This window comes from Phoca vitulina, unplaced genomic scaffold (assembly GCF_004348235.1).
Source record: "Phoca vitulina isolate PV1807 unplaced genomic scaffold, GSC_HSeal_1.0 scaffold8, whole genome shotgun sequence".
NCBI classification, from domain to species: domain Eukaryota; kingdom Metazoa; phylum Chordata; class Mammalia; order Carnivora; family Phocidae; genus Phoca; species Phoca vitulina.
In genome coordinates this window covers 35,343,498-35,367,913 of record NW_022589711.1, presented here as the reverse complement: position 1 = coordinate 35,367,913, position 24,416 = coordinate 35,343,498, and the positions used below count along the sequence as shown (strand labels likewise).

At 37.5% G+C, this 24,416-nt stretch overlaps 2 protein-coding genes across 2 annotated transcripts in view; one reads left to right on the top strand and one right to left on the bottom strand.

Moving 5' to 3' along the window:
- LOC116633534 (OX-2 membrane glycoprotein-like) overlaps positions 1-4,287 on the bottom strand; it is a 29,599-nt gene extending 25,312 nt beyond the window's left edge. Inside the window, exon 1 of the mRNA XM_032406137.1 lies at positions 4,168-4,287. Within this exon, the coding sequence (XP_032262028.1) occupies positions 4,168-4,231 (64 nt within the window). The 5' untranslated portion in view covers positions 4,232-4,287. The remainder of the gene's footprint in view (positions 1-4,167) is intronic.
- Positions 4,288-13,454: 9,167 nt separating this feature from the next.
- SLC9C1 (solute carrier family 9 member C1) overlaps positions 13,455-24,416 on the top strand; it is a 75,631-nt gene continuing 64,669 nt past the window's right edge. The window contains exons 1-4 of the mRNA XM_032406243.1: positions 13,455-13,704; positions 18,044-18,148; positions 19,286-19,386; positions 22,004-22,132. Of these exons, the coding sequence (XP_032262134.1) occupies positions 13,455-13,704; positions 18,044-18,148; positions 19,286-19,386; positions 22,004-22,132 (585 nt within the window). The remainder of the gene's footprint in view (positions 13,705-18,043; positions 18,149-19,285; positions 19,387-22,003; positions 22,133-24,416) is intronic.

Here is a 24,416-nt window from a genome sequence, read left to right as displayed (position 1 = left end):
ATCATTCCCTGAAAACAGTCAAGGTCATCAAAAACAAGGAAATTCTGAGATAACTGTCATAGTTAAGAGGACCCTAAGGAGGCATGACAAATAAATGTAATGTGGTGTCTGGGGTGGGATTCTTAAACAAAAAAAAAGGTTAAAAATCAAGAAATACGAATAAACTGTGGACCTTAGTTATGAAAAATATATCAAATTTAATTTATTAATTATAACAAACGTACCATACTAATGTAAGATGTTAATAATAGGGAAAACTGGGCAAGATGTTAATAATATGGGAACACTGTACTATTTTCTCAGTTTTTCTGTAAGCCTAAAACTGTCTTAAAAAAATAAAATCTTTTTAAGAAATCAATTATATTTCTATATATCTTCAATAAGCAAATGGGAAAAAAACTGAAAACGCCATTTACAATAGCCTCCCCAGGTAAAAAGAAAGAAATACATAGGAATAAATCCATTGAATGATATATAAGACTTCTTTATTGAAATCTAAAAAACAAATCTGAAAAAAAAAAGAAAAGAAGACTTAAATAAGTGGAAAGATATATCATACCATAGTTAAGAGAAAAACCCATAAAGATGTCAATTCTTTTCAAGCTAATTTTTTAGATTCCATGCAAATCTGATAAAATTTCAAGCAGTTTTTTTTTTTAATTCTGGATTTGACAAGCTGATTCTAAAAAAAGCCAAGGCAATAAAGTGAAGACTTACTATCCAGATATAAAGCTAAAGTAATACAATGTGATATTTATTCAAAGGTAAGGAAATAGATGAAATACAATGAAATAGAGTCAGAAATGGTCCCACACATATATGGTCATCTGATATATATGACAAATGGAATAGACAGTGCATAGGTGTGGGAAAAAGATTATCTTTCCAATAAATGATGCTGTGTAAATTAGATATCAATGTGGAAAAAATTACATATTGACTCCCATCTAAGACTAGAGACAAAAATCCATTTCAAATGCTTAAAAAAGTAAATTTGAAAGATAGAACATCACTTCAAAAATAAAGTATTATAGAACATCTACTTGGCTGGGCTAGCCAACGATTTCTTAAGTAGGGCATACATCAACAGTTATTTGATGCTTTATTCCTTTTTTTAGGAATATGACATGATTAAAAAAATCAGAAGTGATAGATTATTTTAATATTTAATAACTGCAGTCTATCAAATGATACATATTCAGAAGTAAAAAGAGAACCCATAGAGTAAGAGAAGATGTTTGTTATGCATATATATGACTAAGGACTTGTATTCTACAAATCAATAAGACAAAGACAGACAACTCTGTAGAAAATTGAGCAAGATATATGAATTGCACATCATAAAAAAGAATGTCTAAATGACCAATAAACATATTTAAGATGCTCAACTTCTTTAGTCATCAAAGAAATGCGAATTAAAACCCAGACTACACATGCACCAGAATGACTAACATGAAATACAAACAATACCAAATTTAGTGAAGATATGTAGAAAACACAATTCATACACACTTTGATGAGAGTGTAAAATGAAAAACCCTTTGGCCTTATAGTTGATGGTACTGTAATAGCATTTATGGTGACAGATGGTAGCTACACTTGGGATGAGCATAGTATGACACATAGAATTATTGAATCACTATGTTCTACACTTGAAATTAATGTAGCATTGTGTATCAACTATACTTTAATAAAAAAAAAAGCTGAACATAAGCATATCCTATGATCAGAAAAATCTACTCCTAGATATATATCTAATAGAAATGAGTTAAGTGGAGTACTTAACTCCACTTTATGTACACTAATGTTCATAGAAGCACTATTTGTAATAGTCAAAACCAAAAAATTACCTAAATGCAAATCAACAGAATTGATAAATAAGTTATGGTATTTACACAATGGAATATTATATAGCAATGAGATTTAATAAACTACATCTACTCTCAACAGTATGGATAAAACTCACCAATATGTTGTTGAGCCAAAGAAACTAGATACAAGTGAATAAATGCTAAATGATTACATTTACAACAGATAAAATGAATCTATGGTGTAAGAAATTTGGATAGTGGCATTCTTAGGAAATGAAAGGAAGGGGGCATGAATAAGGATTTGGGATGCTGTTAATATTTTGTTCTTGATCTGTACTGGATATGTTGGTGTAATCATGAAAATTAATCAGACTGCATACTTATGTTTGTACACTTTCCTGTATGTCTGTCTTACTTAAATGCAAAGGTTAAAAAAAAAAAAAAAACAAACCTCATCTTCCTTACTCCGCTTAACTCATATTATGTTCTGTTTTTCATCCACTTCTCTTGGTTTTTATATTCAAATTATAAACAAAATTTTTTCAAATATTTTTCAAAAATTCATTGATTTATGCACACAGCATTGGAGAATATCTAAATACATATAGCATGTTTGTTGTACAAATAGTAGTTCATTTGTGAACAAAAGATCTGTGATGATGTCTTATCTCTGCTAATTTCAAGAAGTATGGTTTTAAAGCAATCATTTACTTTTCTAAGCCTCAGGTTTTTCATCTGAAAAATGGCCTTAATGATACCTGACTTACAGGGTATTGTGAGTGTGGAATAAGAATATTCGACAAGACATTTCAGTGATCATGGGTGGTATAGTCCCTGCCCCCAAAGAAAGACCCACTACAGGTTTCCCTTGCTATCTGAAAATAGAGTGTTCCTGTGAAACCTTTCATAAATCCAAATGGCTTCAAGTGAAGAATATTCCCTACTTTCTGAAAGTTGCAGTTACATCATTTTGCTTTTACAAAGGACCTACATTAGTACAGAACTGCATTTCCAAACGGCGCAGTTTCCTTTTGGGTGGCAGCCTGAGTCCCTTGATATTGCTCAGGTGTCCCGAATCCTGGGGGCTTTGGAGAAAGGTTCTGGGGACTGACCCCTCAGAAGCCAACCTAGGGTTAGGGTTAGGGCTTAGCGGCATGACAGGCCTGATCTACTGGCACTGTGATGAGCTTCCCAGGGTCTGAGTTGAGGTCGTGGGTCAGGGGGGAGTGTCAGGCTTTTGCTTTTTTTTGTAAAAGCAAAAGTCCTCTTCCAATTTTTTTGGTTAGCAAAAACAGGTACTAATGTAGGTCATTAATAAAAGTGAAGTGATGTAATAGGAACCTTCAGAAAGCGGGGGATACCTGTAATACCTAATGAAAGTCTAAATGGTAACAAATAAGCTATCACTATTTCTGTAACAATTTCTATATTGTGCTTGCCACATCTCTTTATCATTATTTGTCCACATGCTCATCTCCCCCGCTAGATTCTGAGTTACCTGATGTCAGAACCAGCCTTCTCCATTTTGTATTTTAGATGCTAAAGTAAGTTAAGAAGTAACACTCACACATACTGGTTTCCTCTTCCTGTCATGCTTCTTTTGTCCACAGCATGTGTCACTCCCATTCAACTTTTGATTGAATTATCTAATTGAATTCGAATGATACTTCTCCCGAGAAAAACTCGTTCACTAGAAGTAATCATGATTTATTTTCTCAACTAAATTCCTACAAAACATTAGTGACTGCCCTTACCATGAACCCAACAGATTTTAGATGGAATTGAATTACATATCTTTAATCAAATAATTTTAAATGACTAGAAAATGTCAGGACTTGAATATTTATTAAATCCGTGATGTCGCAGGAGTACCTTAGTTTGTAATGGTAAGCAAACCCACAAAGGAAACAATGACCAGATTTAACAACATAAAAATGAAAAACCTCATAGTGACCAAAACAAGTCAAATTCAAACTTAAAACACAAATGGGCTGCAAGAAATACTGCAAAATTAATGAAGTCACTAACTAAGTAACTAGCTAGCTAACTAACTTGCAAAGAGCCCATTTGCTTCCAGCAGGTCTGTGGCCTCTCTAATGTGAGCTACTTGGGCTCACTCCAGAAGCATTGCTTATTACCTTTCTTTCATTCTCTGTTTACTAAGCCATTGTTTCAGATATGCTCAACTTAAACTGTTTGCTAGTTGCCAACAACTTGGATAACTATGTGATTAACATGCAGACTCAAACATAATGCTCTGCTCCTGTAATTTTACAAAAGTGAAAAGACCACCCTGGTATTTATTTGCCATTGATTTCCAACCACAAAGCATTTGCAAGGAAAAGTGAAGAGTTACCTGATCCTTGTACCCAAATGGGAAGCATGAGGAGCTGGAGAATGAAATGGAGTGGAAAGCCCATGAAATTTATAAAATCTTCGCTAACACATGGAGTATTTTATTCTCTAACTGGACTTAGTTCTGAAATGGCATTATCTTTATGGCTTCTCGGCCTTTTGGCTAAGATCAAGTGAAATGGCATTATCTTTTAAATTTCTCAACAAACTCTGTTACTAATTAACCACTGGCTCAGTCCATTAAAACTTTCCTAAACCTAAAACAAAAAACAGAAAACGAAAAACTCTCCTAATCTTGCAGCATTTGTGGACTCCCTTGTACGCACGTAAGTTCTTCAACATTGTGCAGACAGCTCTGTAGCTGTCACAGATTCGAACACAGGCTCTGAAAACTTACCAGCTAACTTGCAAGAAAATTTAATTAGCTCTTCTTTTGAGAGTGTCATTAACTTTTCCCAGTCTTTCATGTCCTGTTATTTATGTACATAATAAAATTCAAACTAATTTACCCACAATGAGTGAGGTCAAGTGAAAAGATTGCTCTCCACAGAGGCATGCTAGGTTTCTAAAAATCATTCCTTTTGGCATCGAAATCCCCATGATCATCTCCTCAAACTGAAATAGGAAATTAAAAATATAAGTTTTCTGTAAAATCATTAGTTTCAAATTAAATACTATTTATGTATTAAAATTGAAAAAAGAACAGGCACAGATTACTTTCATCTCCTCCCCTGCATAGCACTTTAAATAGAAGGAAAGCACTCTTTACCTAGTGCATTTGTTTGTGTTTTTCTCTTTTAAATTCCAATAGTCACTTACTTGCCTATTGGCATTTTATGTGCACAAGCTCATATAAAATTCCCCAGAATGGCTTCCTCTTGCTAGGATTGTGGAAAAGTAGTGCTCATTCACTACCAGTTCATAGCACACTTTAACAACGAACATTTGAAAGTAAGGAATTTTTCCCTCCTGCACTTCTGTTATTTCTGGTTTCATTCGGTTCAATGTATTTTTAATTTCCCTCGAGACTTCCTTCAGGAAAATTATTTATTTATTTGAGGGGGGGTGCAGAGGGAGAGGGAGAGAAATCCTCAAGCAGACTCCCCACTGAGCATGGAACCAGACATGAGGCTGCATCCCAGGACCCTGAGATCATGACCTGAGCCAAAATCAAGAACTGGATGCTTAGCCGACTGAGCCACCCCAGGCCCCCCAGGACTTCCTTTTTGACACCTGGATAATGAAGGGTTTTTTTTAAATGTTTTCTGTGTTTGGGGGTTTTTCTGTTATTTTTCTATTATTGCTTTTTGTTTGATTCCATGTGGTCAGGGAATATACTCTCTATGCTAAGGTTTGTTTATGATCCAGGATATGGTTGATCTTGGTATATATTCCATAAGTGCTTGAAAAAAAAAAAAAACCATGTATTTTGCTGTTGTAAGGTGTCATGTTCTATAAATATTCTTTAGATCCCATTAGTTGATAGTGTTGTTGGATTCTTCTATGTACTTGCTGATTTTCCATCTAGTTGTTCTATCAGTTTTTGAGAGAGAGGCTATAATTGTGGATTATATCCCACTATAATTGTGGATTTGTCTATTTCTCCTTTCATTTCTATCATTTTTGCTTCAAATATTTTGTAGCACTGTTGTTTGGTGAATACATATTTAGGACAGTTATATCTTCTCAGTGTATTGACCATTTTACCTTTTTGTGCTTTCCCTTTCTGTCTCTGGTAAGTTTGGGGGTTTTTTTTGTGTTGTTCTGAAACATATTTAATATAGCTGACCCTGCTTCCTCTTAATTACTTTGCATGCTGTATCTTTTTCCATAATTTTATTCCAACTTACCTATATTTCTTATATTTCTATAATCGAAGTGAGTCTCTTGTAGGCAGCGTATAGCTTAGTCATGTTTTTGTTTGTTTTTTATCTATTCTACCAATCTCAATCCTTTAATTGGTGTCTATAGATCATTTACATTTAATATAATTTTTATATTTTTAAGGTTTAAGTTTGCTATTTTATTTTTCTATATTCTGTTTGTTCTCTATTTTTTCTGCCTTCTTGTAAGATACTTGAACACTCTATAATTCCATTTTAATTTATCTATGGTGTTTTGAGTGTGTCTTCTTAAAACTTTCTTAATGGTTATTCTAAATATTACATTTTTATGTATTGTATATATGTATAATGTAACACATAAGTGAAGATATGTGTATATATGTGTATGTGTATACCTTATCACTGTTTACCTTATGACCTGTTTAAGGTGTCAACACTTTAGCAGTCCTAAGGAAGTGTATAAAGCTTACCTCCCTTTACATTCCTTTACCCTTTTCTATTTATACTATAATCGTTTTACACATTGCCTCTATATACATTGAGAACTACATTTGGCAGTGTTATAATTTTGCTTCAACCATCAGACATAATTCAGAGAACTCTAAAGGAGAAGAAAGTCTTTTGTGTTTACCCACAAGTTTGCTTACCATGTTCTTTCTTACTTGATGATGTTCCAAGATTCCTTATTTTATTATATTTTTTCTGCTTAGAGAACTTCCTGTAGCCATTCTTTTAGGAGTAGATCTATTGATGACAAATTCTCTCCGTTTTCCTTCATCTGCTAGTGTCTTGATTTCTCTTTTAATTTGTGGATAATATTTTCCCTGGATATAGATATAGGGTTCATAAGTTCATTTTTTTTCAGCACTTGAAAATGTTGTGGCCTCCACAGTTTATCATAAGAAATCTGCTATCATTTGAATAGTTTTCCCCCTATAAGTAATATATCACTTCTCTATAACTGCTTTCAAGATTTTTTTCTTCATCTTTAGTTTTCTGAAGTTTAACTTCTGTCTTGAGATAAATTTATTTCAGTTAATCTTGTTTGGAGTTAACTCTTCCTGACCCTGTAGGTCTGTATTTTTCCAAATTTGTGAAACTTTCAATCATTATTTCTTTGAATACTTTCTCTGTGCCACTCTCTATATTCTCTCCTTCTGGAAGTCTGAAGACCCAAATGTTAGATCTTGCGTTTTAGTACCACATGTTCCTGAAGGTGTGTTCATTTTTTTTTCAGTCAATTTTTCTGTGTTTTCCAGAATTGGTCATTTCTATTGTTCTCTCCTCAAGTTCTTTCCCCTGTCTTCTCCAGTCTGCTACTGAGCCCATTTGTTGCTTTTTAATTTTTTCATTTATTATTTTTTATTTTTGAAATTTCCATTTGGTTTTTCTTTATATCACCTTCTTGTTTTTCTATAACTTTTTATTTCTTTGCCCAGAGTTTCTATTTTTCTCATTAGCCTCAATTGTGCTATAACTAGTCACTGAAGTATTTTTATAATGGTTATGTTAAATTCTTTTCAGGTAATGCTAAAATGTGTGTCATGTTGGATTTGTTATCTGTTTATTATCTGTTTTTTAAGTTGGAATCCATTTTAAATCTTGGAGCACAATGGATAATTTTTAATTGACATTGGAACATTGTGGATATTATAAGATTCTGGACCATATTTAAATCCTGTGTTTTAGCAGTCCTCTTCTAACACTGCTCTAGCAAAAGTAGGGACACTATCTTGTTACTGGCAGGTCAGGATGGAAGCTAAAGTTCTGTACTCAGTCTTCATTGACACAGAGCTATGGGAAACTAAGTGTCTCTATTGCTAAGAAGCAGTAATGGGGTACCCCTCTTCTTACTGCTCCTGCATGGCCTCCACTTATACCATGAGAGATAATAACCTTTTTATATCTGGATGATGGTGAATAACCAAACTTTCTATTTGTCTTCCTCTGACATCACCCCAGTGAGGAGAGCAAGGGTAACTTGTTCAGGTGGGAGTGGAAGTACAAGCTCCAATATGGTCTCCACTGAATCACAGGGGCCTGAGGTGCATCTTTACTGCAAGGTGGGAATAAAAGACCTAGTTCCCACTAGACCTTTTCTGACACCACCCTCTTTGGTAGGTATGGGAGGAGGGGCAGGGTTCTGGCACCTTGTAAAGTCTGGCATGGGTCAAGTGTAAGCTTCCCACTCAGCTCTTGCTGATGTGTGTATTTGTATGTGAGGGAGGGGATGGTTCAAGTTTTCCTGTGGAGTTTGGCTGGAGTAAAGCAGTTAGTGGTAAACATTTTCTGTCTTGCTAGACTGCCCCACTCCTGGTCATTTGGCTAGAGAGAACAGGCTTTTTTTGAAGTCTTTTAAAAATCTGTACTTACTGGCATTTCCAGGTTTCCAGCTTCTCCAGTACCCAGTCTGAGATAACTGAGGCAAAAAGAAAACTCAAAGAACTTATCTCGGTCAGTTATTCAGGTCTCAAGGTACCTCTCTGGCCTCCCTTCCCTTCATCTTTAAGAGTCTTCTCATGCTTGTTTTATATATAATGTCCAGGGCTTTTAGCTGTACTTACTGCAAGGGATAGGAAAAAGTACAGAGACTCCATCTTCCGGAAATGGAAGTCTCACATAATTCAATTTTTAACAACAGGCAACACACTCAAATAAGCACTTCATACAATTCAAGTGGTCAATATACACATGAAAAGATAAGTGCTCAACATGCATTAGTTAGATGAAAATTAAATTTACAAATACAATAATACCAACCATCCAACAGAATAACTAACATTTTTTAAAAGATTGTCAATGCCAAGTATTGGCAAGATTGGTGAAAGTTTAAGTTGGCATAATCATTTTGGCAGTATCTGCTACAGTTGTATTTTGCATGCCCTTTGACCCACTGATTAACTCCTAGATATATACACCCAAAAGAAATGAATTCATATGCCCATCAAAAGAAATATACAAAAAAGGGGCGACCAGGGGGCTCAGTCAGTTAAGCGTCTGCCTTCAGCTCAGGGTCCTGGGATCAAGCCCGGGTGTGGGGCTCTCTGCTCAGCGGGGAGTCTGCTTCTCTCTCTGCCTGCCGCTTCCTCTGCTTGTGCTCTCTCTCTCTCTGTCAAAATAAAATAAATAAAATCTTTAAAAAAATTAAAGAAATATACAAAAATGTAACAGAAGCCTTATTTGTGGTAGCCAAAACTGAAAACAATTCAAATGGTATCAACTCTAGAAAGGATAAGTAAATTATAGTAATCTTCATAAAATTAGATGCTACACAGCAATAAAAAAAGAAAGAAGAAAACTATGTCAGGGATGACTTTCACAAAATAATAACGAGTGGAAGAAGTCAGGGACAAAAGAATACATATTATTTGGTACCATTTATAAGAAATGTTAAGAATAGGCAAAATATTCAAGGGTAATAGAAACCCAAATAAAGGTAATTCTAGGGAAGGGATACTGACTGGAAAGAGGGACAGGAAATATTCTGAGTTGTTGAAAATACTCTGTATTTTTCTATGGGCTGTATTTTCACAGTTTGATATATACATGAAAATTAATTGAGTTGGAAACCTAATACATGTGTGTACATGTGTGAACGTGTTTCTGCTAAAACTTAACAAAAAAATTTTTAAAGATTTTCTTCCATTTCACTTTATAATACATTCTAATGGCCATACACTGGACATCCTTAGAATCCAGATCATTGATCTTTTGAGATCTTTTTTTTTTTTTTAAACCACACCTTCCTCAGCTCCCTGGTCTTTCTACCTTAATTTCCATTGTATTTACTATTTACCGTTTAACTTCCTAAAGAAGAAGACAGTCTTCTACCTGTCTATCAAGATCCATGATAATTGCTCCAGTGCTCACTACAGTAAACAATGGAGACTATCCCAAACATATCACTGTATTTCACAAAACTCCATGTATATGTAAGCTTAGTTTATCTATCAAAATCTGTTAAGACATTACTTCATCTATGCCAATCTCTAATTCTCAGAAAAAGTTCACTATTTCCTTGCATGAATAATTGTTGCTTTGCAAATTCGGGAGCTTCCCAAGTGAACTCTGAAACTGGACCCTGTGTTTGAAGAGCAAGAAGAGATTGAGGGAACAGGTTTGTTTTAGGCAGCAGCAAGATATGTAGATCTCCGCACCCACCTGCCAGAGTCCTAAAAGTTTATATAGAAGGCTTACCTAGGTTCCGTCCCACATACTGTTCAGATAGTGTCAACACACATTGCTCTCTTAAGGCTCCGTTCTTGAAAATGGGTCCCCCTGTGGGAACAGTGGGCAGGATATATACTCCAAGGACATGGGATGGAGTGAGGAGTCTGGGTCCAGCTTAAGGGTCAACCAGTGGCCACATTCTCTCAATGACCTACTCCAACAATGACCAACATAACTGCTTTTATTATACACACTGACAAGAGATAAAGAACAGAGGCTGGACTTTGCTTGGCTCTAGGTCTCCAGGCAGAATTCCTAAGGCATACAGATTACAACAGTCCTACAGCTCCCCCAAAGACTTCTTTTAATGTTTGACCACTATACTTTTGCTCTTGTTAGTGCTACTTCCCTCTGATAACCGTAAACATGCTCCCTCCCCAAGATCTATATTAGCAATCACCTTTCAAACATCTAGCCCACTGATCTACACTTGAAGCGTCTCATAACTAATGTTTTACTAGACAACAATAAAAGCAACCTTGTCTTAACAATAGCTAGCCCTCCAAGGTCTTGGAGACCTTGCTTTTAACATGCACAAATCCCTTAGAGACCTGTGCTATGCCTAACCCCCACTAACCAAAAAGTATATAACCAGGCACTCCTCGCAATCCAGTGCAGCTCTCTCAGTCCATGGGTCCTGTCCCCCAGCTATAATAAAAGCACCTTTTTTGCACAAAAAGTCTCAAGAATTCTTTCTTCACAGTTCACTGGTGGCCCCACATCACATACTACACTATTGATATCTGTCTTCATCCTTTATCTCTGTATTCTTGAAGGCTCCCATGTATATAGAAATAACACAGATAAGGCGATTTTTATTTTGCTTGAGACCGTCATTATACTCATCCAATCAACCAGTCCCGCCTGTCTTATTAAGGATCAAATCCTGTTTCCTCTGGAGAAACTTCATTGACCATCTCAGTCAAAAGTGATCATGACCTTGCTTCTACTGAATGATCATAGCACACCGGCTATACCACTCTTGCGGCATTTACTATGAACTGAAAAGTTTTCAATTAGCAATAATCGCGCCTCGGATAAACCTCATTGGCTATGATACTGAAATAATTCTGAAGGGACTTGAGTTTTTTTAAAAATTCATTAATAATTAGAAGTAAATAGGTTGTAATATTATCGAGGAAGAAGAATTCTCTCTGCCCTTCAAGGTCCTCTTAACCAGACCAAGAATCAAATTGACATGAGACAGATTAACAGAGAAAATCCAACTTAATTTCATAGGTACAGGGATTCCATGCAGACATGAATATTCCAAAGACAGTCAGGCAAAATGAGGTATAAAGTTCATCCTGAACTAAAGAGAAGGGGCTGGGGGTGTGGGACTTCAAAGGCAAGGAAAGCAATTCCTGGGAAGAGGAAAAAGAATAAATGTTTAACGAACAAATGTTTGCTGGGCCATTTAGAAAAAAATGGGACATAGAGGACTTTGATCAAACAGGCCTTGCTAGGTTCCTCCCAATCTACCACACCTAGTTCCTATTATGATGTAGTTATCTTTGGTGATTGCTCTTTTCCTGGAGGCCCTCTTATCTAAATTTTTATAAGCAGTTGGAGTGGTAAAGAGTTTTCCCTGAATTGGCTGAGTTTTGATTGCTTTTTTTTTTTTTAAGATTTTATTTATTTATTTGAGAGAGAGCAAGAGAGAGAGAGAGGGAGAGCACGAGCAGGGGGGAGAGGCAGAGCGAGAGGGAGATGGAGACTCCCCACTGAGCAGGGAGCCCTGGGACACAGGGCTCGATCCCAGGACCCTGGGATCATGACCTGAGCCAAAGGCAGACACTTAACCAACTGAGCCACCCAGGTGCCCCTTGACTGCTTTTTAACTCAAAATAATCTTCATGCCAAAGTGGCCCGTTTGGGGGTGGCCTGCCTTTGGTCCCTACAATATTATTAAACTTCTTAGCTATAAAAGGTGGACTTCACTCAAAAATGAAAGAAGGAATCACAGACAAAAAGCATCAATAGGTTTGTATATAAAAAACAAATTTAATACTGGTGAGATTTTTAGAGAGCATAATTAAAATTTAAAAAGGCAAATAAGAGATGAGAGGAAATCACTCACAGTAGATATTACAGAAACAAATCATGACTAAATTATTTATTTTCCACTGAATTCCACCCAAGTAAATTAGAGAAAATTAAGGGGGGAGATACAGTTCTTCTTCCTTGTAGTTATTGGGGTAGAATTAAGTGGGCCTGGAGAAAGAGATGAAACAAAGAACGGAAAATAAATATTTAAAAAATCTTTAAAGTAAATGTTTATATCTTTCTCGTGAGAGAATAGACAACAGTGATTACTTCACCTGCTAATCTAATTCTAGCTCTAATAGAAGATAACTTGCATGTCTCTCAGAAGCAATCTCGATCTTAATGTCTTTAAAACATCATGCGCACTTTATCACTTTTGAAAGCCTTTCTTACTTTTCTTGACTGACCATCCCTCAAGTGGATTTACACTGCTAACTTGGTGAAAATAATTTCCTTCGGCAAAGTCTATTGTTTAATGGCCACTGCAAGACCAATATGAAGTCTGAAAGGTTCTCTGCAGACCAGGTGGATAATTTGATCAGCCATTCTCCAGCATTTATTTCTGTCCTGGGTGGATTCGCCTTTCATTTCCCCACTCTATGACCTCTCTTCTCTGCACAAACCTTTTTATAGGCATTGAAATAACTTCACAAAGGCTTTGGGTGAGTAAAATTATAAAGAGATATCACATATAACAAGTAAGTATCTAGATTTCAAAATCATTACAAAATGTCTCCTAAAATATTTTATGATGAGAGTGGAAATATGAAAATTGGCTTTATGGTAATATCACTAAGTAATTTCAATTAAAATATCCTTTACATAGTATGTTTAGGAAAAAGAAATGAGTATATCATTATTCCTAAAAATTTCTCCACATAAATGTTCCAGAAGTGAAAGTCCACCTAGCCTGTTCATTCTCCTACATGTCCCAAAGAGCCATTCTCTCCCTTTTTTTCCTAATCCAGCAACCTACCTCCTCATATTTTAAAATCTCTACCTCCCTGTCTTACCCAGGACACCCACTTCTGGAATTCTAGGAAAACAGTGTCCATCAGCTCTTTGCCAGAAATCCACTGGTCCAAAACTTTAAATTAACATAGCAATAAAATCCTTGGGGTTCCTTTTCATCCTTATTTATGTATTTTTTATATTTTTTTAAACAAACATGGCCTTAAGACTTCCAAGGTCTTTGGTAGTAAAGGGGCAATGGTGCAGAGTAGCATCTTCTGGTGTATTTCATCAGCCAATCAAGTCAGGAGTTATGAACCTGAAGCCAATGGGTGCAGACCAGGGGCGGGGCTTGGAGCAAGTAACTGCCGTTGAGGTTGCAGTTGATTGTTGCTGTTCTGGGGTGACCAGAGTAGCTAGCCTCCTCTTCTCACTACGCCAGGATACTCCTCCTGAGGCTCTGGACGGTGAGCCCTCCCGCAGTTTCCCCTTCAGGAAGTTGCCCCCTCCCCTCTGGGACTTTCCCTGCTGGCTCAGCCTTTCCTCGGAGCGGAGCAAATGCTCCCACAGTATTCCGGCTACCCATTCAGCCAGCCATTCCGGAGTTTCCACCTTTCCTGTGGCAGCCAAATCAAGGCAAACGAGCCTCTCCGTTGGACTTTCTGCCCCTTAGCCCCTGCCCCTCCTCATGACTCTTCCTATATCATCCCTCTGAACTATTTACCTGGCGTGGGTTTGTTCCCTTGGCCTTGCTGAGGCACGGAGAGGGAAGCACACTGATGCCCTGGTCAATCTCCTCAGGTGCATGGAGCTGAACCAAGAGGGAGGAAGGGCTCCTTGGGAGTGAAGAGGCATCAGGAGGGCGACAGACTGCCCACGTCAGTCAGAGTCCGTGAGTAAGGGCTGCTGTGTGGTGTGGCAGGACCCTGCTGGTGGATCTGTCATAAACCATTAGGCCAGAGTTTGCAGCTCGTGACGATTACTGGGATGCCACCGTGCCCTCCTCAGGATGCTTTTGTCAGCTCATTCCTGAAGAGTGTGATTAGAAGGAAAAAAGACCTCCCGTTTTCAGGGACAGGGAATTAGTCTTACTTCCACTTTTCCGTGACACAGAATTTCTTAAGGCTGACAGACTGTTGGGGACAAGGCTACATTCCCTTTTTGAGAGAGCAGTCAGTCATCTACTCCATGCATAGTGCAAATGGAGGCATTATCGAATTTATTGAAAAATTAATGTAGGAGACCTATATGGTAATTTCAAGACAAACGAATATTTTTCCCTTAATGAGACACGGACTCATAAACTCCAAAGTTGTCAAAAGTCAGCTTAAGCTTAAGAAGAGTTTTAATTACATTGAAAATATGTTTAGTCTCACTGCTATTTCTGTACCCATACCTAGTATGGGTAGTATTAGCATTTTACTGAGATGAGATCATTTCTTAGGGTGAGAGTTTTGCTAGGAGAATTCGGAGCAGAGGTTGGAAAAGCCAGACTGAGTATTTGCCACATATTTACAGCCAGATAGTGAAATTCTGTTGAACTTGATCATCTATATCCCTGAATTTCAAGGATAATTAAGACTCGGAGTAATTTTATTCTTTTCTGAAAGGAATTGATTAAAATTAAATATGTAAACACCCAGTAAAGTTTTCAAATAAATAATTTTAGAAACGAGAAAAATGCTTATGGGAACGTGTCTCCCTATTTTTAGTTTGGAAAATAAACTCCTTAACTGTATTAAATTCTGCAAGCATGTAAGAATGTGTAACTATGTTGCAGAAAATACTTTTCCTTTTTTGGTCAAGCCTGTTTGCCTCAGGATGTTTAGTTTTGGAGTAACAGTGGGCAAGTTAATAGGTGACATTGACATTATTTTCCTAAATAGTTAGATGTTTAACTAAAAGCAAATATCATCAAACTATCACAGTGTTGTTCCCTAAAGGCACGGACCTCTCCTAGGGCAGGGCTTCTGAATAATGGCTGCTCATTAGAATCACTGGGAAGCTTTTAAAGTTCCCAATACCCAGGCTAGACCTCAAACCAATTAAATTAACCTCTGGGGGTGCCACCCATACATCTGTATTTTTTTTTTTTTAATTCTATTTTTAAGTAATCTCTACACCCAACATGGGGCTCAAACTTACAACCCTGAGACCAAGAGTCCCATGCCCTACCGACTGAGCCAGACAGCCACCCCCACCTCTGTATTTTTAAAAACTCTAAGTGATTCCAACGCGGACCCAAGGTTGAGAATCTCTGTCTTAGAGGGATGGCCAAGCTCGCTCTGCTCCATCACTTATATGGCTATCAGGATCCCCGGGTCTACCTTCAGCTCTTGACATGTTAAAGTAAAGTGAAGGAATTTGGAAATCCTTTGAGGAAAAACAAAAACCGGACAAACACAAAAAAAGCCCCTGCCATCAGGGAACTGGTCTGACACTCAAAGCTAGGTGTCACTCCGTGTCATCACCAGCCAGCCTGTTGCTCGTATGTAGTCCATATTATTCTCCTGTTGGACACAATCTCACAGAACATCAACATCAGATGAAGTCACTCGAAACCATAAAAGTGAAACAGAAAGTCACCAGGCAACCCATAGATACCAAACATCCCCTCTCTTGGCTAAAATGAGTGATTGCTGCTTCTTTACCCCTGACAGCTTTATCCTTGTTCCAGGCTGCCCTCCCTGTAGATATGTTAAGATACCCAGCCACAGAATTATCCTTGCTTTCTGACAGCACCAATCTATAGTAAACCCTTGCTCTTCTGGACCTTCTCCAGAATCACCCAGCCAGAGCCCAGATCCACAATAATTTCAACATCCTGTTACTAACCTTGTCTAGAATTACCCAGCCAGAGCCCAGATCCACAATAATTTCAACATCCTGTTACTAACCTTGTCTAGAATTACCCAGCCAGAGCCCAGATCCACAATAATTTCAACATCCTGTTCCTGAGACACCCCACAGTTCCCCAGGGTGAATGTTCTCCCTTACTGTGACAAACGATGAACCCAACTTCTCAACCTCAGATGTGTTTCTGGTGGTCTTTGCCTGAAGGGCGTTGATACTCTTTCTCACAAAACCTGACTCAAGAATAATAAAAAGAAACTGGATTTGAGACTAAAAATGGAGCAATTTTGCCTTTGAATTGGGTGAATCACAGTGGTTGCTGACTTTAGCTGCACATTAAAATTGCTTGTGGAGCCCATGCTGCAAGCCAGACTGATTTAAATAGAAATCTCTGGGGATAGGACCCAGGCACCAGTATCATTATGATACCATAGGTGATGCCAAATAAATATAATAAGCACAGAGAGAATAAGTGACACAGACTAGCGACCTATGGAAATCTGAGGCCAATAGCTGTGAAGGAAGCTGCCCAGAGTCTTTCACCCTGCAAGCTGCAACCCATCAGCCCTTTGCTTACGGGCAGTCTGACCACAGTCAGCACTTTTATATTGGTGCTAATATACTACAACCTTTATAAATGGTGTTTACAAGGTTCTTTGATGCTAGTGATAGAACATCCAGTGGAAAGCAGCATAAAATAAAATTATGTAAGGATGAGCCCAACCCTATAAATAAAACACACAAGAGCCATGAGATGGCATGACTGGTTGACTTTTTTTCCTGTTTTTTGGAATGTTTGTTTACATATTTATTTCAAAAGTGTTCAATAAACATGTATTCATTTAATTTTCTCTTTCAAAATATTATTTTTACACTCAGAAAAGGGCATATAATAAAATATAAATATTTGAAATTTAAAAATACATTAAAATTTGAAATTTAAAAAGACATTGCTGGATTATGAGAGGAAGTTTGGTAATGACCGATTGATTTAGCATGGCAGCCAGAGAAGATGCTAATAGTGGACACTGGAAAATGCTAAGTCACTATTAATGAGATTCAATTGGAAGAATTCCCTGCATGAATTTTAGGACCCCGATATAAAACTCTCCTTAGCACGGGAAGCAGATGAGATTAGCGGACTGTAGCTATGACCTATTTCTTCAAACCAAGACACATCCCAGGACACATGAGATAGAACATGTAACAACTCCCCTATTTTAAATCCTTTTGGTTTCAACATTTTTTTTACATTCTTGGTCACTATGTAGATATACAAAAGTTAGAGAAAATCTGGCTCCTCACTCCCAAATGAGATAAAAGAAAGCTACGATGGAATAGCACCATGGTCTATTAATTTCTGTCTGGAGAGAGCAACAAATGAGATCAGAACATTCTGACCCCATCCCATTTCCCACTTTGGAATAGCTGCCAGAAGATGCTTCCAGAGGCTCAGCTAAGTTGAGGGCAAACCCCTCAGTTGTCCATCCCCAGAACTAATTAACCTACACCAGTTTGTGGTCCCAGGGACTGGTTAGATGAAAACTCCCTTCAGACAGTTGGGTAGGTGCAGGGCGAATAACAGCTGCGTAGTGCTTGGCATAGCAGCCGAACACAGGGTGACACTGGCTAGCCTCCGTCACTCGGGGTTGTACCTTTTCTATCTCATTTAAATGGTAAGCGTCATAGAAGGCAGAGGCTTCCCTAAATTTGGTGGACCCTAAGATATCACTAGAAATAATTAAGGAGAAATATGAGCTTCTTCCTTCTTCTTCTTTTTTTTTTTTTCTTTTTAAAGAAATGCACTAGAAGGTCAGAAAGAAGGCAAATTTTACAATCCTTTGATCCTGTGAGAGTTTTGCTAAATTCTAAGAGTTGAATTCAGCTGGTCTGTGTGAAACAACAGAATGGATTTGAATTCGAGTCTGTCTAATTTCACTGTTCTTAGCAAAGGATTTTCTAGCACATGGCTGGAATTTTTCAGAAGTACGTTTATGACTACTTCTGATGATCTCCCTGAAATCATTCTAATATTGTCCTTGATCTGCACAGTTGGAGGTAGGTGTAACTCTCTTTATTTGAGTTTATTCTATGGCTATATCTTGTAAATGTCACCATATAGAACTGAGGAAAGTAGCAGTAATAGAAAGTTAGAATTTTGTTCCTAAATTCATACTTTTAACCTAAGATCATCAACCAAATGAATCCAATGATAATCTGCCTCTGAAAAGAGACATGTAGAGACTGATTCATATTCTTTATCCTCTTTTGGATTCAAAGTAGTCACACTTTTTACTTGGTAGGTCATGGTTAGATTTAAGTGATGAGAAGAATTGAAGCAGATGAGCCAAAAATCAAGGGTTGGGGGATTTTGATTGCTATCTGCATGATCACAAACTATAGTTTCATTCATATATTAAAGCTACTTGTGTACCACTTTCTTCACTTGAACAAAGAATTTTCAAAATGAGTGGGGTCTTTTGAGTGGACCAGTTACTTTTTAACCACTTCGTAGGGTGTCCCCTAAGTTTTGTTCAAATAATAAATTATGCCTAACTCCTATGAGAAGAAAAGAATACTGTAGAAATCAAAAGAAAGCCCTTTTTTTTTGCATTCTTTGATTAGAAATTATATTACAAAGAAGCAGAAAACATTAAGCTGAAGGAAATGCTGTGATATGGCTTATTGTACTTCGATAACAATTCATTACAGGTTTTCTAATGTGTAGTAGGTAAGCAGTAATGGGAAGCTAGTTTTTCTCATTGGGCAAATTCTTATACCTAGTTCCTCATTGTTATTTTGGGAAGCAGCCAGGAGATTTCATTAAAGTTTCATTATTTATTAACCTCTTATTGCAAGATTGCTAAAGAAACTAATATCTGATTATAGCATGTACCAAAAAATTGCTATAAATATTTTAGTAATAACCCAAGAGCCAATGACTTCTAGCAGTATTTACTAAAGATTCTAAGGAAATGAGATACTTCATAGAAGAGGTAAATACAGAATCTAGCAGATTAAGAATTATACTGATTCAGTGTGCTTAAGTATGAGAGAGGTTTTCAATTACAGGAATTAAGTAAGTGAAAAGTGAAACAGTATTTCATTGTCCTCGGTATTAAGAAAGCGTATCAAATTAAAGTTCCATAAATGTGATATCTCACTGCCTTTCAGTAAAGATGTATTTTTTTGCAGCATTTTTGAATCTACACTTAAAAGACTTTCCAATTCCTCTCCCTGTGATATTATTTTTAATTGGATGCAGTTTTGAAATATTAAGTTTTACATCTGAGCAGGTGTGTATAGTAAATATGAATATTTTGTACTATATCTCAAATTCATACAAATACAAAGATGGCTTAAGGAAACTTGCAAAAATACTTGCCAGTTCACTGCTCTGCCAGTCGATGGATGCTTGTGATATGGATGACATCAGATCAGATGTGTGAAAAAAGGAACCAGGGGTGACAGAGCTGAGATCCAGCCAAATGTAGTCAAAACAGAGCCTCCGTCTGAAAGGAGGTAGGCAACTCAGAGAATGAGTTCACATACACCTACTGAGAGTGTGAGCAGCTAATGAGAGTTTAAGCAGAATTCAAAAGCTTAGACAAGAATTGGTCTGTTTTTTCTTTAAAGATTTTATTTATTCATTTGTCAGAGAGAGAGAGAATGAGCACAAGCAAGGGGGAGTGGGGAGCAGCAGGCAGAGGGAGAAGCAGGCTCCCCACTGAGCAAGGAGCCTGATGCGGAACTTGATCCCAGGACCCTGGGATCATGACCTGAGCTGAAGGCAGATGCTTAACTGACTGGACTTGGTTAATAATATAGAAGCCCAGAGACCCTAAGCTGCTGGTATAGGACTCTAGTAGCAAGAGAATTCTGACATTGAACCAATCTATTGCCTCAGTTAGGAATGTTTTACAGGGTTTCCATTAGAATAGAGGCTAAACTTTAAGTGTGTGTGGCTTATAAGATCTCAAGGAACAGAAGTTGAACCTCTTACCTGGAGCTGGACGTGAGGAGGAAGGCAAACTGCAGATGTAGTCCAGGCAGCTACAGTGTTATAAATAGTTGAGAACAACTGGAGTCAGGTAGAGGCGTACATCTTGCTGTAAGGGATGTAGAATGTATCATTGACACATTAGATAGTTCTCTAGCCCCGGGGTTGGCAGCAAATTTTTCCATAAAAGGCCATATAGTAAATATTTTAAGTTATACAGGCCACGTGAGCTCTGTCACAATTACTCAACTCTGCCATTATCGTTCAGAAGCGACCACAGGCAATATGTAAGTGAGCTGGCATGGCTGTGTTCTAGTAAGACTTTATTTCCAAAAACAGGCCTTGGGTCAGATGTGGCCTTGGGCCATAGTTCGCCAACACCTGATCTAGTCAATCAGAGTGTGAATGAGAACATGTATGAAAACGATTGGCTTTCCCAAACAAATGTAACCAGTGCTATTAACGAACATCATGGAAGACATGTATCCATATAAGACCCAGATTATTACTTCATTTGTCATCAATAGGTTTTGTAACTGTACAGTTTTGACTTATATGCAATTTTAAGTACGTCTATAAACTTAATTTTTCTATTTGTCAATAACCTTTTAAAAGAAGAGAACAGAGGTCAAGAACTGTGAAGGGTCTAAGATTTACTCTATTTGCAAGTAATAAGTTAGCCTGCCACAGTTTCATGGTCTTGGCAAAAGACATGGGACTCCTAGGCCCAAGAAAAGGACTTTAGTGCTCACAGCGATAGCAGAAGCCGGAGTATCAGCATCTTCTTGTGCCTGTTCCATGAGCCCCAATACCCACAGGGAGAAGCAAAGAGGGCCCGGTGAAACCTGCATGCACAATGGATTGCATTACAGGAGAAGAAACCTGAGTTTAGAGAACTTGAATATTTTGTGATGGGCAGTAAGCTCACCTGACTTTTGCCCTGGAAGGAGACACTGTCCTTGTTACCGTATAGTACACCAGCTCTTTGCTCTAAAGGGGGGCACTTGGCTCTGTCTTCCAAAGCTGTTAGCCATACAAATATTTTTGAAAGATAGTCTGGAAGAAAAGCAATCAATGCCTCCACTCATAAGATGTAGAGAAACACAAGAGACTCATGGAGACTCATCCCCCCAAAGCAAAGATACCACCTAACACAGCGGGCAATCAGTGTTTCCATAATGAACAGAATGTTGAGTGGATGCCCATAACAGGATTTACAAATATCAACTAAATATTTTTGTGATAAACACCATTAATTAGTTATCTCATTCACAGCATTAACTTCCCAGTTTTTATTCCTGCTATTCTTCCACATCCATCTTCTGTGTAAGCCATGGTTAATTATTTGTAGTTTCTGAAACTTGATATGATTGTTTACTTTTTTGTGGATGTTGTGCATGATAATCTATCTACCTGAAACCTGTCTTCCTCTTTTATGCCAGAAAATCTTCTTCATATTCTCTTGTACCCATATCAATGTACTTTCTATACCCGTTGTTTAAAAAATAAAATGGGCATGGAGATATGCATTAACTTTCCACTGTAACTGGTAACAATCTGATGGAAAATTATGAAAATCTGGGGCTCCCGGGTGGCGCAGTCAGTTAAGCATCCAACTCTTGGTTTCGGCTCAGGTCATGATCTCAGGGTGGTGAGATCGAGCCCCACATGGGCTCTGTGCCCAGCGGGGAGTCTGCTTAAGACTCTCTCTCCCTCTCCTTCCCCAAAATAAATAAATAAATCTTAAAAAAAAAGGAAAGAAAATGATGAAAATCAATAGAGTTAAGATTGGAACACCTATTACATTGTGATATATCTTTCTCTCTTTCGCTAGAGATAGGAGTGGCTGGCATGCAATCGATGCTAATAGAAGGATGGATAAATGAAAAAATGACATATTTTTATATTATTAGGTCCAAATATATGCAGATGCCATACAATGGATGAGTCCAAAAGTATTTTTTTATCTATTTACACCAATAATTATCTTTAATGTTGCATTTGACATGGATGTTTACATGCTGCAGAAATTATTTTGGCAGGTAAGAAGTTCTCTTTGTGATAATATCATTCACTCATGAACTACTATATGTTATCTATGTCCAGATTTTTTAAAACTTTGCTTTAAATTAGAAAACAAAGAAGACAAAGAAAAAGTATAAGGTGCAGGAGAAAAAAATTCAGCCTTATATTTTATTTTTTATTTTTTTATTTTTTAAAGATTTTATTTATTTATTTAACAGAGAGAGAGATAGTGAGAGCAGGAACACAAGCAGGGGGAGTAGGAGAGGGAGAAGCAGGCTTCCCACCGAGCAGGGAGCCCAATGCGGGGCTCGATCCCAAGACCCTGGGATCATGACCTGAGCTGAAGTCAGATACTTAACGACTGAGCCACCCAGGCGCCCCCAGCTTTATATTTTAGTGAATAAGCCATATCTTAACAATCGCCCAGCGTATTGAAGGCTCAGGAAAAAAAAAAAAAACTTACGGAGAAAAAAAGTAATTCTGAAAATCTGGCTGGCAGAGCTTAATGCCAGTTATAATTTTAACTCTGAGATGCTATTAGAGAGCTATTATGAAATAGATTTGATCCAGTTGTTTGATTATTTTGCATAAAAGCCGTGTTTTAAATACCCACCTTCTAAAACTTCCCATATGCACATGAACAAAAACAGAGAATACTCACAGAAACAGCTATAATTCTAATTCACCAACTATTATGATTTTTTTTCTCATCGTGTGCTATTTGAACCCCATCAAGGAAAGACCTCAAGGAAAAAATACTCCAAATCTTAAGCAAGGTATACATTTCTTTCAAAGTAATTAAAATAGCTTTATAAATATAAGATTATTACCTAAACTACATTAGAAACAAAACTATTAAAATAATTTACTTTATTTTGAGTCTAGGCAAATGGGAGTTCAGACAAGTGACCAAAAAAAAAAGAAAGAAAGAAAGAAAGAAATTGAACAGAATAGAGATATAAAAGCCTGATGGGTATTAAAGAGGGCACATTCTGCATGGAGCACTGGGTGTTATACGCAAATAATGAATCATGGAACACTACATCAAAAATTAATGATGTAATGTATGGTGATCAACATAACATAACAAAAAAAAACAAAAACAAAAACAAAAAGTACTTCGGGCTGGTTTGGGTGATCTCTGCTGAGCCGTCTCTTGCATTTCTGTACAACTGTGGGGTCAGCCGAGGTGGGATGAGCTGGATGGCCCCATGCACGTGTCTGTTGGTTGTTACTGTTAGCGTTGGCTGTAGGCAATGGGAGTCACTACCATGATCTAGAAGTTTATTCCAGACTTCTTCCCATGACGGCTGCAGAGTCTCAGACATCAACAGAAGAGGGCAAGCTCCAATTTGCCAATGATTTTTAGGCCTGTACCTTCATCGTGTTTGCTCTTGCTTCTTTCAGCCAAAGCGAAGAATGACATGACTAACCAAGTCAGTGCTGAAGATAACTTTCCAGTGGTGTGAATTCAGAGAACAGAATTACTGCAACAACTTTTACAAACAATATGCTTTGTGACTTATTAGGGTGTTGACAACTATGGGTGGGAGAACAAGGATTTGGGCCTCCCGACCCTCAGTCTTCTTGTCTCAGAGCCTCATCCTAATTTTTCCTTTGAACAGGAGTTAGTAATACAACTCTCCAGACCATCAAAACCTTGCAGTGAGAACCCAGCCATCCTAGAGGTAAATTATGTAGGAGGCATTGATTTTCTCCCACTGTCCTAATGTTGTCACCAAGGTTTATCCACCAAAGACTCCCTCTCAGGAGCTCCAGAGCTCAACAGGGCCATATAATCACTCCATCATTGTTCTGTCACTTCTAAGATTCAGCAAGAGATGTATGATTAAGTGACTTAAACAAATCCCTTAGCACTAGCACCCCAGCCTCCTGAATTAGAGTCCAGTGTTTATTCCCCAATTCATCATGCATGACTGTCCCCATACAAATGAAGAACAAAGTAATCAGAAGGAAGATAGCTTTTAATATTTTAGTTCTTCTGAATTCTTTTTTTTTTTTTAACCATCTTTGGTTTTGCCTCTGTAGGTCCTACGGCAATGCCTCATTGCCTAGCAGGTGGTAAATAAACATGTAATAAACAAAGGATTGAGAGCCTGTGCTTTTTCATTAGAAAATGCATGACTTTCCTGATGTAGCAAAAACTGAGACAGGAAACTGGGGGTGTCATTTGATTTTACTTCTCTGGAGAATCGTCTTAAACGGAATTGATTGGTACACTGTTGGTGGCTGTGTTTGTTGGTAAACCTTTCTGGAGGGCAGTTTGGCAATCTCTGGGGA